The 14142-nt window shown below is 43.2% G+C and overlaps 1 protein-coding gene across 1 annotated transcript in view; it reads left to right on the forward strand.

The window, feature by feature from the left end:
* Positions 1-14142, forward strand: part of LOC131239513 (sulfite oxidase) — a 31571-nt gene that overhangs the window by 10679 nt on the left and 6750 nt on the right. Inside the window, exons 8-10 of the mRNA XM_058237249.1 lie at positions 8915-9025; positions 9231-9332; positions 10479-10526. Coding sequence (XP_058093232.1) covers positions 8915-9025; positions 9231-9332; positions 10479-10526 — 261 coding nt within the window. The remainder of the gene's footprint in view (positions 1-8914; positions 9026-9230; positions 9333-10478; positions 10527-14142) is intronic.

A 14142-nucleotide genomic window follows, 5' to 3' on the forward strand; every position in this document is an offset into this window, starting at 1 on the left:
ACTCTCAGGAGTTTCAACACCCGGTCAAGGGTTTGAGTACCCATAGGTGGTGAAATTCCACTAGCATGAGTGTGTGGGGTGTGTGCGCGTGTGTAACAAATATATATATATATAAGCAATTGGAAACCTGTCTGAACTTGGAGCCTTAACCCTACTGTGAGATGGCACCGCAAATTTAAGGGCTTCCTCTTTGATAGGCTTTTCCAAGCTCTCTGCCTTCTTAGCAGAAATTCTATCAAAGGTTAGATTGTTGAGAGTTGGCATAGTCCAACCTTCGTCTAGAAGGAGATCCGAATAGAAGGCAACGGTCCAGTCACACAATGCCACTTTCTGTTCAACTCTTTCCTCATCAATCATTAAGCTCTGAATCCAGTTGCATCTTGGTCTGGCATTTGCTATTCCATGGAGAAATCTGTGTTCTCATCACCATCTTTTAACCAAGCAACACTGAACTTTATATTCTCTTTGACTATCACATGTGGAAGCAATATTTGAAAATTGAATTAACTGAAAAATTGTACACTTACAAAGCATTCCAATCTGGTTCAGAGTGATTTGAGTCACCAAGTCGAGCAGAGAGAGTTCAATAAAAAACTGAAAAAAAATATAAATAAAAACAGTAGAAAAAGAATTGAAAACCTGCTAAATCAATCATTAGCTTTTCCAAGTTAATACACTTTGCTGACTCTATGATGAACTCGACACTTTTTATCAATTTAATAGAAAATTTAGCCAAATCTTGTTGCTTACCTTTCAATGGAAATTTAGTCCCTGCTGAACCAAGCAACTTGGCTGAGTTCTGTTTCGAAAAGCTGAGTTAATGTTATGGTGGCTTCACTATTCATTCTGTCTTCTAGAGATTTGCTTTCCTGAAAAGCAAGTGTACTTGTTTCAATATTACAGTGGAAGACCAATATATATATGCATGTGTCTGAGAATTGATTGGGTATGTAATGCGGGGGCATTTTCACATTGGGCTCGAGTGGGGTGGTCTGTGGGATGCAGGGGCACACTCAGGGTGGGTGGCCCACATAACCCATGGATTTGGGGGCCCATGTGAGGCGGGTGACTCATGTGAGGCAGAGCCCATGGATTTGGGGCCCACGAGGAGGGTTCGGCTGAGGACCTGACCGATAGATTTGGGGCCTGGGCTATGAGATAAAGGGATTAATTCACCATGCTCTATCAGTTCGAGCTTTTAGAGCAAGTGGTTAATTGTCCTGCTTCAATATGTTTAGTTGTTTCTGGGTAGATGATTGTTGGGCCTCAGATATGATTGACCAATATTCACTGTTGATGGCTGCTTGAGTTTTGTCAACTATTAAGTTCCATCTTTGTAGTTTATCTGCAAAATGTAACTTGTGTTTCCAAGTGCTTTTGAGTTTTGACCCTTGATAACTGGCCTTAGGTTTACTTGTGAAATACTTTGTTTCTAATTGAACATGTTGATACTAGCTCATCTACACACTGCCGCATGTCAATATGGCATGCTGTATTTGAGATTTGGGCCATTCATCAATTGAGTCCCACCATGGACGTGCCCTTGCCCAAAAATCAGGCCAGTCTGTTCATCAGTTGGTCCTACCATCCTTTATTTTTGTACAGTGTGGCCCACCTGATGAGTGAAATGGCCTGATTCTTGGGCCAGACATCTCCATGGTGAGGGCCACCTCATGGAACGCTTAGATGTTCCATACACGCACCAGCTTGGCAGATGTGACAGTATGTTGAGCAGTTGGGATCTCATGGGTGTGGATGTAGTGAATCTCCTTTTTTATTTTCTATATTTTTCTAGAGGGAATAAATGCATGTGTCCAAATTATTTATCAGTGATGGTTTGTGACGCAGGACAGCCCTAATTATGATGCATGCTCATGGAGATAATTAAACAGCGGAAATAAAAGGAATAAATGATCTAAAATTCTAACAATAATCATCATAACTGAGAAAATCATAAAGGAAACATGCAATGGAGCAGGCCATCACTACAACCATGGAGTATGGAATTCAATTACTACTTAGGTTGGATCCGGCGAGGGATGAGACCTCCCGATCTTGCATGGTCACACCCAATCGATCAATGAAGATCACTAGTCCGAAGAACCAAGAAGTTTCTCGGATTAGGGATTTGAGAATTTGGGGATTTAGGGTTTAGATCGGTTCTCAAGATTTTGATCGAAGAGGAATTAGCCAAAACAAAAAAAATAGAAGAAAGAAAGTTATTACCTTGAGGAAGTTGGAGGGGTACAAGAAGAAATTAGAAGAAGAAAATCAAGGGGAGAGAAGAAGCACCATTAGAGAGAATAGAGGAAGGAGGCAACCAAAGGGTTTGCTTTTCATTCATCAATAGTTGAAATTCGTGTTTAGGGCTTTACCCCACTTAAATAAGCACATAAAGACATAAAATTACTAAAATACCCCTAGGATAAGCAAATAAAGATATAAGATTACTAAAAGACCGCTAACTAAGTCAAAAAACGTGCAAATAACATAAGTATGGGAAAGTTTGGGCGCTCGGTCCTCTTTCTCCAATCTTCCTTCACATGTGTCTTCCCTAAGTGGGGTCTTCTATATGTCCAATCACATGTGAAAGGTCTTCAGCTCCTCAATATTCGCCTATCCACAAGGACGGCACTTGTGGTTGGCGCTTTCTTCGTTGGTACACCTTGAATGCACCTGTGTCCGCATCAATTCCCCTCGGGTGAGAAAAACTCGACCCCGACGAGTTGAAACTTTTGTAACGCTCAAGTAGATCTGGATCAATACCCTGCAATGCGTCGCCCGACAGCCACTAGATTTCGACGATGGTTTGTTCTTCCACTTGACAAGATACCATTGGAAACCCCCATCTCTAATGGATACAATCTCGTCATCCAAGATTTCCTCAATTGCTTCTGTATGGGTAATGGGTAGAGGGGGTGGAAGGGGTTGGGTAGCAAATTCAGAAAAAGGCCATAAAAGGGACGATGTATCAACAATGAGAGTATGGGCACAGACTAGATCTTCCACATTAAAAGTTGGATTAATGCTCATTTCAGGTGGAAGGTCAACCCGATACGCGTTGGACCCAACCTTTTGTAATATCTTGAATGGTCCAGCACTACGCGCTTGTAATTTCTTTATAGATCCTTGAGAGAATCGCTCTGACCTTATTCGCACCATTACATAGTCTCCTTCTTGAAATTCTTGCACTCTACGATGAGAATCTGCTGAAACTTTATAATCATCATTGCTCTTATTTAACCGCTGTCTAATATGTGTATGCAAATCATGAATATGGCGTGCGAATGCATCGGCTGACTCAGAAGACCTTTGGGTAACAGATATAGGTAAGAGATCTATGGGCATTTTAGGTTTATAACCACTTACAATTTCAAAAGGACTCAACCCTGTAGATCTATTAACTGACCCATTATAAGCAAGTTTAGCAGTTGGTAAAATTAGGTCCCAAGTCTTAACATGTTCACCCACTAGACAACGTAGAAGATTTCCAAGGCTACGGTTTACCATTTCAGTTTGACCATCTATTTGTGGGTGGTAAGCAGTAGAAAATTGCAAACGAGTTCCCATAATGTGCCACAGTGTCTTCCAAAAATAGCTAGTAAATCGAACATCACGATCAGACACTATGGTTTTAGGTAACCCATGGAGACGCACCACACCATCAAAAAAAAGACGAGCAACATGAGACGCATCTGACGTCTTCGAACATGGGAGGAAATGCGCCATTTTAGAAAAACGGTCCACAACGACAAAAACGGAATCGTGCTTTTTTATAGTCTTGGGAAGCCCGAGCACGAAGTCCATACTAATGTCCTGCCACGGAGCATGTGGCACTGGCAATGGCATGTACAACCCAGTATTTTGCTTTCTTTGCTTTGCCAGCTGACATGTTCGACACTGCCCTAAAACTTTGGCTACGTCTCGCTTGAGGCTTGGCCAATAGAAACGATCTTCCACGAGGGCAATGGTCTTATCACGACCAAAATGGCCAGCTATCCCTCCTGAATGAAGCTCCCAGATGAGGAATTCACGAAGGGACATACGGGGAATACAAAGTCTGTCTCCCTTGAAAAGAAAGCCATCTTTAAGAACATATCCACCCATAATATGCTGGTCACTAGAGAGCGACGTGTAAGTACCCCCAAAATCAGGACATATGGGGTATTCATCTTTCAGTTGCTCAAATCCGACTACCTCTACACTCAAAGAGTTGAGCAACGCCACTCTCCTACTAAGGGCATCCGCTGGTTTGTTTTCAACCCCGGCCTTGTGTTTCAAAACAAACGAATATTCCTGAAGAAACGCTACCCACTTGGCATGCCTTGGGTTGAGTTTCTTCTGAGAATGCAAATATCTCAAAGCCTCATGGTTAGAAAACAAAACGAATTCTTGCGGTAGGAGGTAGTGTCGCCAATGTTTCAGGGATTGCACTACCGCATAAAATTCTTTGTCGTAAGTGGAGTATTTTTGTTTTGCCTCATTCAGTTTTTCACTGAAATAGGCCATTGGGTGTCCTTCTTGACTCAACACTCCACCTATATTGACACCAGTCGCATCGCACGCTACTACAAAGACTTTAGAAAAGTCAGGTAGACGCATGACAGGAGCTTCCACCATCTTGCCCTTAATTTCTTTAAAAGCCTTGACGGCGGCTTTAGACCACACGAACTCTCCCTTTTTCATGCACTCAGTAATGGGAGCCATGATCGTGCTAAAACCCCTAATGAACCGACGATAAAAAGTTGCTAGGCCGTGAAAACTTCGCACCTCATGAATGTTCCTTGGTTCTGGCCACTCAACTATGGCCCTGATTTTTTCAGGGTTTGCGCGCATCCCTTCAAATGACACTATAAATCCTAAGAACACAACTTGGTTAGACATGAATGCACATTTCTTAAGATTAGCGTACAACTTTTCCTTCCTAAGGACACTACAGACCTTCTTTAAATGTTCAAGGTGTGATTCCTTAGTGGTACTATAAATAAGAATATCGTCAAAGTACACCACTAGGAATTTTTCCATGAACGGCCTCAAAGCTTGTGTCATCACCCGCATGAAAGTTATTGGGTGCGTTAGTCAAGCCGAAGGGCATGACCAACCACTCATACAACCCATCTTTCGTCTTAAACGCCGTCTTCCACTCATCTCCTGGGCGTATACGGATTTGGTGATATCCACTCTTGAGGTCTATCTTAGAGAATATAGTGGACCTGGCCAACATGTCAAGCATATCATCAAGTCTAGGTATAGGGAACCTATACTTGACAGTAATTTTGTTTATGGCACGGCTATCCACACACATGCGCCACGTGCCGTCTTTCTTTGGCATCAACAATGCAGGCACGGCACACGGGCTCATACTCTCTTGGATGAAACCCTTTTGCAGAAGCTCATCAACTTGCTTCTTCAACTCTGCATGCGCTGCAGGGTTCATCCTGTGGTGAGGAAGGTTCGGTAGAGTAGACCCTGGGACAAGATCAATGGCATGTTGTATGTCCCTCATAGGTGGCAACTCATTCGGTAAGTCTTCAGGAAATACATCACTGTATTCCTTCAGGACCGAGGTCACCTCACAGGGCAACTCTGATGGAACCTCATGTGTAATTTCTCTAGCCACAAGGGCATACACCATAGAATCCTCCTTAGCCTCTTTTTCAAACTCTCTTACGATTATATGTAAAGACTTAGGTTTGGATTTCCCCATTTCTCTAGGCTCACTTGCTTTCTCATCATTCTTCTTTCCTAGTGTATTCTCAGGTGGCATGGGATTAAGTTTGATCTTTTTACCATTATACATAAAAGTACACGCATTCGAACGGCCAAAGATCGTGACATCATTATCGAATAGCCACGGTCTACCTAGGATAACATGCCCCACATCCATAGGTAAAACATCACACCACAGGGACTCTTTGTATGACCCAAACTCGATGGGGACTAGACATTGCTGGGTGACAGGTAGGGATGTCTTGTCAACCCAAGAAACTTTATACGGGTCTGGATGAGGTGTGGATTTCAGTTTTAAGCGATCTAAGGTACTAGTGGAAATCACATTCTGACAACTTCCACTGTCCACTATCACCTTACAATTCTTTTCACCACACTTGGCAATAGTGTAGAAGATAGTGCTTCGACGCTAGTCAGCACTACTTCTAGACTGAGCTAACACACGCCTGACTACTGCAAGCGTTGCTTCTCCATCCACTTCTTCATCAGTAAGTCCTCCTTCAGGGTGATACTCTTCAACTTCATAATCACCCTGGTCATCTCCACCCTCGTGGGATTCGCCTATAACTAAGGCTCTCCCACGGCTCTTTATAGGACACTGATTAGACATGTGGCCAAGGTTGCCACACTCATAGCACCTCACTTGGCTCATGTTACTAGGACCGGCACCAAGAACCCCTTTGCCCTTGTCCTCCCTAGGCCTAGGCGGAATGGTCGCCTGTGCCCTAGGTTGATTACCAATATTAGGTCTAGTTCCTTGGGAACTAGATCTAGTATTGGAGTCTCGGGACTCAAAACGACGAACGACGGGAGCCTTCAGATACTGCTCTAACTCCTGCACGACTTGATATGCTTCATCTAAGTCCGTTAAGGGCCGAGTGATAAGCTCGCGCTGAAGATCCGTACAAAGGCCCGTCTTAAAACGCGAGAGCGTTACTAGAGGGTCTTCTCGGATATCACATCGCATCACATACTCTTCAAATTTAGCGATGTAGTCAGCGGCAGACATTGACCCTTGGCGTAAGGATTGCCATTGGTCAAGGAGCTTCTGACGGTATGAGAGAGGAAGGTACTTCTCCTTCAACTTCTCTTTCATCTCATACCAATGTGTGATAGGGGCTCTACCAACTCTCTCTACCCTACGCTCGGTGTTGGTCCAGAAGAGCTTGGCTTGACCCACAAGCTTCATCTTAGCAAACCGCATTTGACGGTTTTCTGACATGCCATACCACTCAAAGTAGTGGTCCATGTCAGCAACCCAGTCAAGGAATGCCTTGGGATCCAAGCGTCCATCAAAACTCGGGGCCTCAACTCTCACACTCTTCATCGCACGCTCATCTGGATCATAACGGTCTTGATGACCACATGTGGTTCGTGCCTCTTGCACCACACCACGACCGTTACCACGATCTCTATCCTCACTACCACCACGTGTGGCAGCACGTTCTTCAATGATTCCTTCCACTTGGGAGTGCGCATCTTCCCCTACAGCGGGGTTTTCCTTTTGGGACGCCTCTAGTTGCTCCACCTTAGTCATGGTGGTGGTAATTTGGTTCTCAAGGCGGGCAAACTCACGCCTTTGACTCGCTTCTAGGGCGGTTATCTTTTGTATCAATTGAGCAAGTTGCTCAGATAACTGCTCGTTATTCATGGTAGGTTGAAGTCCGAAACCTCTACCTCTTCTCGTGGGCATACAATGAAGACTTGAACCAAACTCTACCTAACTAGACTACTAGGTGTTATGACTTTCAAGATGAATGCGATGAATGCAAAACTACTATGAACTGACACAATTAAGTTGAAACAGAAAACAACTCAAATCTGAAAATTTTCCAGATTAGAAACTTTCTAAAATTGGAAAGTTTCGAAAATTGAAAACTTTCTAAACTTGAAACTTTCCCAAGTTAAACCTAAAAATCAAAACCCTAATTTGATAACTCGATCTAGACAAAAACCATGCAAGCCTAGGCTTTGATACCAAATTTGACGCAGGACAGCCCTAATTATGATGCATGCTCATGGAGATAATTAAACAGTGGAAATAAAAGGAATAAATGATCTAAAATTCTAACAGTAATCATCATAACGAGAAAATCATAAAGGAAACATGCAATGGAGCAGGCCATCACTACAACCATGGAGTATGGAATTCAATTACTACTTAGGTTGGATCCGGCGAGGGATGAGACCTCCCGATCTTGCATGGTCACACCCAATCGATCAATGAAGATCACTAGTCCGAAGAACCAAGAAGTTTCTCGGATTAGGGATTTGAGAATTTGGGGATTTAGGGTTTAGATCGGTTCTCAAGATTTTGATCGAAGAGGAATTAGCCAAAACAAAAAAATAGAAGAAAGAAAGTTATTACCTTGAGGAAGTTGGAGGGGCACAAGAAGAAATTAGAAGAAGAAAATCAAGGGGAGAGAAGAAGCACCATTAGAGAGAAGAGAGGAAGGAGGCAACCAAAGGGTTTGCTTTTCATTCATCAATAGTTGAAATTCGTGTTTAGGGCTTTACCCCACTTAAATAAGCACATAAAGACATAAAATTACTAAAATACCCCTAGGATAAGCAAATAAAGATATAAGATTACTAAAAGACCGCTAACTAAGTCAAAAAACGTGCAAATAACATAAGTATGGGAAAGTTTGGGCGCTCGGTCCTCTTTCTCCAATCTTCCTTCACATGTGTCTTCCCTAAGTGGGGTCTTCTATATGTCCAATCACATGTGAAAGGTCTTCAGCTCCTCAATATTCGCCTATCCACAAGGACGGCACTTGTGGTTGGCGCTTTCTTCGTTGGTACACCTTGAATGCACCTGTGTCCGCATCAGTTTGTCTACATGTGTCATGTCAATGTGTGATGGGCTATAATGAAAATCACAAGAACTGGGCAACCTTTATCATTGTTTTGGAGGACTTTTGAGGAAGTCATCGCATATATATGTTTAAAGTGAACCAACCATTCATTCTTTTCAAAATATCCCCCAGCTGAAGGGTTAGGATTGGCCAATCCATGTAAGTTTTGGCCCATGGCCCATCCGTGGTAAATCCCACAAAATAAACGGCTCAGACCATTGTACATGTGTGCCATATGTACTTAACTCTTGCGAGGTTTTCTATATTCTGGAAATACCTCTTGTGATCATTCCAGTTGAAGTTGCTAATCATATTGTTATTACAAGGTTATCAATCGTGACCATGGGTATCCATTGCGTGTTGTCGTTCCTGGTATTATTGGTGCACGCTCTGTGAAATGGTTGGATTCCATCAGCATAATTGCAGAAGAATGCCAGGTCAGGTTCTTCTTCTTCTTGTTTTTAAATAAAGTTTTAACTCTTTGCATGTTATTCCTTTTGGGTGCGTTTGGTTGCAAAATATTTCATGATTGATTAATCTAATTTGGTGCAAAATATCATGAAATTTCATGATATTGGCGCAACCAACTGCATCCTTAGTTTTACTCATTTGTATAAGATATCTTATACTACTACTCTACAGGGCTTCTTTATGCAAAGGGACTACAAGATGTTTCCACCTTCAGTTAATTGGGAAAATATCAACTGGGCTACCAGGAGGCCTCAAATGGATTTCCCTGTTCAGGTATCTTCTGGACACTTTGAAGAAGGAAAATGATACATGCTCCCTATTGTTTTTGACACATTTTTTTTTTATTCTTACTCTGGGTATTGGAGAAATGCTAAAAGTGTGCAAGGTAAAAAAAAATGGTGTATTTATCAAAACAATGGGTTTAAATATTTATATCAGTTCCTCTTTCAGAAGTGTGCTTCTTTTTGTTTTCTATGGTATAGTACCTTTGCGTAAGGATTGTTGAAAATTAATAGATTCAAAGATGACACGACATATGAAACTGATTTCTATTTCCATGCAAAAGCATCCTGAAGAAACAACTAGAAAGATAAGGAGCAAGTGATATTTTATTTATTATTATTTATTTGAAACGATGATCATTTTATTAGAAAAAGGCCGAAGCCAAAGAATACAAAGAAGAAAACAAAAAAGAAAAGAACATTACAATCGAAGATCTTATATTTTATTTAATTATCGGAAATGTTAGACACTTTATGAGATGCAGATTAGTGGCGCAGATCTTATATTTGTCTGAGTATGACACCATTTCCCACTGGTCTTCTCTTTTAAATAATTGATCTTATTTTTGGATCAATGGGAGTTTTAATCTCTCATGTTCCTTTCATGAGGAATTATATGATCCCTGGCTCAAGGTTATGTACCTGTGTTATTACAGTGGTGCCAAAGGCTCGGGATCCAGACCTTTGATCTGATGGACGGGGACCCCATCGTGGATGAACTATGTCTTGAAAATCTTCCAGATAGGAAGATCCTAGACATCCAATCTGTAGCCTTTGTTCCGTTGAATGTGGGCCATTGCTGTGCTTTTCCCAGATCATCTAGTCTATTTTCAGGCCTTATATCTCGGGACTAGGATTCTCTCAGCGTGGATATTTTCGGGGCATGGTCCATCCATGGTGGGGCTTGCCAGATCAGCAGCCCGGTTTACCGAGCCGTGGGCCCCACTCTTGGAACTCAGGGCCAATGATGTTATACATACCATTGAGCTGTTGATCATATAATTCCTCTTTATTCATGTCTAGAACACGACTTTAATCCTGTTTGTTACTTCAGATTTTAGAGATATACATTGTTGTTGTTGAGAATAACCTGTTTCTTGACCCAACTAATACTTTGCAACTTTTGGTGGTGTACCAGTGTGCTATTTGTTCCTTGGAGGATATGTCGGTTGTAAAGCAAGGAAAGGTAAGCTCATGTGTTCAGGCCTTTACACCCATCCTTTCGATAGATAACCCCTTTTTGTATGTTTGGTAATACAAAAATAGTATAATTATGTATGTTTTTATTACCAAAATTTGAAGACGGTTGTAAATAGTGACCTATTTATGATATTGTTTAAATGCTACATGAATGAATTCCATTTTATATGCTTCTTGTAGTAGTAGAGATGCATGGGTGGAGAGAAAAGGGGATACAAGTAAATCGATCCAGGGGAAAAGGAAGGACAATGCATGGTTCGAGGAGGTGGTGGGGATGCGGCCATAGGGGGAGAGGGAAACAGAGAAGAGGGCAAGATGAGAGGCTGGCAAGAGGTCTGCCAGAAATCGGCATTCCGTGGGAAGAAAAGATCTCCGACCTTTGAGTTACTGGAATACCCTACGCTGTATGTGGTCGGCTTCCTGGATGAGTGGCTCCCAATCATTCTCCAGAGTTTTCTGGAAAATGGGTATTGTTTGGACGTCTGTATCCCTCAGGATCGTGTGACCTCTTACTAAAGAGGTTTTGCTTTTGTTCGGATGAGCTTGGAAGGAGAGGTCGAATGCGCGACCAACTTGCTGGACGAAGAGAGTCTCGGAGGCAAGAAACTCTGACTCCAAAGAGCTTGTTTTGGCCCAGATGAAAAACAAAGAGAGGGAAAGCAATATGTTTCGCAAAGGAGCTTTGGGCCAAAAGGAGGTGGGTTTCTTGCAAAATACTAACCTGCATAACCAGCATATCTCAGCTAAAGCAGGAAAGCATACTTCATTTAGAGATGCAGTGGTGGTGGTAAGCATCTTGAAGTCCCTCAAGCTCTGCTGATAGAAGGCTCTAGCTATGCTTCGACTTCAGTGGGGGCAAAAATTTAGGAACCTTTGCCAGAGAAAGAAGAAACTCCCATTACAAAATGGGTATGGACCCAAGTTTCTTCTGAAGGACCAATTATCAACGTGAGACCTAAAGTCATCCATAATGCACTCGTTACACTGCAATGGTCCCTTCCGGTAGAAATTGTCCTCGACGCAACCCTTTTCGAAGTCTAGCGCTGGATACAGGAGTGGTATCTCGGACTTGAATTTCTCAGTGAGACCTATCAGTGACAATGAAGTCTAGATTCATTTCAACTCGGAAGAGGATCTTCTTAAAGCTCTTTTGATGGGTTCTTCGTCTCACAAGGGACCTATCAGAAACCCTGCGAGATGGTTGGAGAAAACCCATTTTGGGAGGGAGGAGGTTTGGTTTTTAGTCTAAGGAGTCCTAATGGAGCTTTGGTCCAAAGATGTTTTTTTTGGCAATTGGCTTATGTTTGAGTGAGCTTCTCACCATCGATCTTGCAACGGAAGAGGGAGAAGATCTTGACATAGTTCGATTGCGTGTGAAGAAGAAGAGAAGCATTGCTGACCCAGACTCCGTTAAAGTGATAGTTAGAGATGAGAAATTGAGGCTAACGGTCCAACGAGAATCATTTTGGTGGGGTTCCGCAGTGATAGGGGGAAGTTTGGAGAGAAGGGAGATAGAAAGCTCTCTAGCGGCTACCCATCTCTGTCAGGATGCAGATGATGGTGCCATCCCATGCTCCCCCTCCACTAGATTGCACGCAAGCTTTGTGTTAAGATCTCATTGGCGGGATGGTGGTAGGTGGAAATCGAATGAATGAGATCTCACATGATAAGGTTCAGTGCACCATGGGAGAAAAGAGCTTGCGCTCTAGTTTGACCTAACAGCCAAAGGAAGGTTTGAAACATTTTAAAGAGGCTTGGAAAGCAAGTTCGGAAGGTTCTGTTGAGCTCGGACAGCTTTATCATGAGGTTCGGGAGGCGTGACGAGGCATAATTGCTTTGGTACCTAAAAAGGTGGTTCGGAGCTCATCCAAACCTAACCTTTTAAAGAATTTCTTTGCTAGGGCAACAGAAGACGATGTCGTGGCAAACTCGTGTCCCAATTTTGACCGTTATAATACAAATTGCCCAGATAATGCTCTCGCCCTCATGTGCGCCTCCCCCTGTGCGGATGTTCCCTCCATCGCGATACGTGCGACTAATGTGCACATGTGGGGCCCTTCTAAATTACTTAAATCTCCCCCTTCACCTCTTTTCGAATCGTTGAGGGCCCTGGATGTCGATCTTTCTCTGTGTCTGTGACAAGAGCTTCATGTTCTCCCTCTTAAAGAAAGGGGTCTTACCTCTAAGGCAGACTCAAGACAAAATGATGAAGCAAACACTAGCTAGTATGATGAATTCGAGTATGAAGAAGATCATTGATGCAGGACAATTAACCACTTGCTCTAAAAGCTCGAACTGTTAGAGTATGGCGAATTAATCCCTTTATCTCATAGCCTAGGCGCCACATCTCATGGGTTTAGGATGTCGGCCGAACCCCCTTCATGCACCCCAAATCATATGCGCCCCCCCCCCCCCCCCGAGTGCGTCCCGACATCCCACAGGCTACCCCACTTGAGCCCGGTGTGAAATGCGCATTAATCACCCCTGGTGAGGAGTATGGAACACGAGACCTCCCCTGTGGGCCCCAAATCACATGGGTCACCCACCGTGAGTTGCCCCTGCATCCCACAGGGGACCCCACTCGAGCCCAGTGTGAAAATGCCCCTGCATTAATCACCCCCGGTGAGGAGTCTCGAACACGAGACCTCTCTCTCTGATACTAATTTGATATAGGACAATTAACCACTTGCTCTAAAAGCTCGAACTGTTAGAGTATGACGAATTAATCCCTTTATCTTTTAGCCTAGGCCCTACATCTCATGGGTTTAGGACCTCGGCCGAACCCCCTTCATGGGCTCCAAATCATATGGGCCGCCCACCCCGAATGCATCCCCGCATCCCACAGGCTATCCCACTCGAGCCCGGTGTGAAATGCGAATTAATCACCCCTGGTGAGGAGTCTCGAACACGAGACCTTCCCCGTGGGTCCCAAATCACATGGGTCACCCACCGCGAGTGTGCCCCTGCATCCCACAGGCAACCCCACTCGAGCCCAGTGTGAAAATGCTCCTGCATTAATCACTAGTCCGAGCAAATAGATACCAATAATGAATTGATCCTCAACAATATGTTACAAGACCTTAATGAGGAGCCTTGAGCAATGGAAGCTAAGACCCCTTTGAAAAGTTTGTTGGAGGATGCCATAGTCGTAACTCCACTGTGTCACGACAAGCTCAAATGACTTCATCGTGGTTTATTCGAGGATGGTAGCTCATGCATCATCTACTCATTTCAACAGTCTCGGAAACATCAATCTTTCTAAGGCCTAGCTTAGTTGCTTTAAGGATATTCTCGAGAGATTTGGAGGAATGGTGGGTATGTCTTTTGGCGTCAGGAAGGAAGATGTGTATGATTTACTTCAGTTTGTAAAGAGCAAGGGAGCTTAAAGGATTCATGAAGAACAACTATTAGAAGTAAGAAAATCTCCCAGGGGTTGGGAGTGTTACTGAGTCTGGAATGTTCGATCAATTATGATTCAACATGCAACTCAAGCAGCAACAAAAGGGTAAGAATGGGAAGAGCAGGTGTCCAATGATAATTCTCTCATGGAATATTAGAGGGTTGGGTTGTAAAATTGAGAGGGCCAAGTTAAGAAGATATGT

Source organism: Magnolia sinica, chromosome 3 (genome assembly GCF_029962835.1).
Source record: "Magnolia sinica isolate HGM2019 chromosome 3, MsV1, whole genome shotgun sequence".
NCBI classification, from domain to species: Eukaryota; Viridiplantae; Streptophyta; class Magnoliopsida; order Magnoliales; family Magnoliaceae; genus Magnolia; species Magnolia sinica.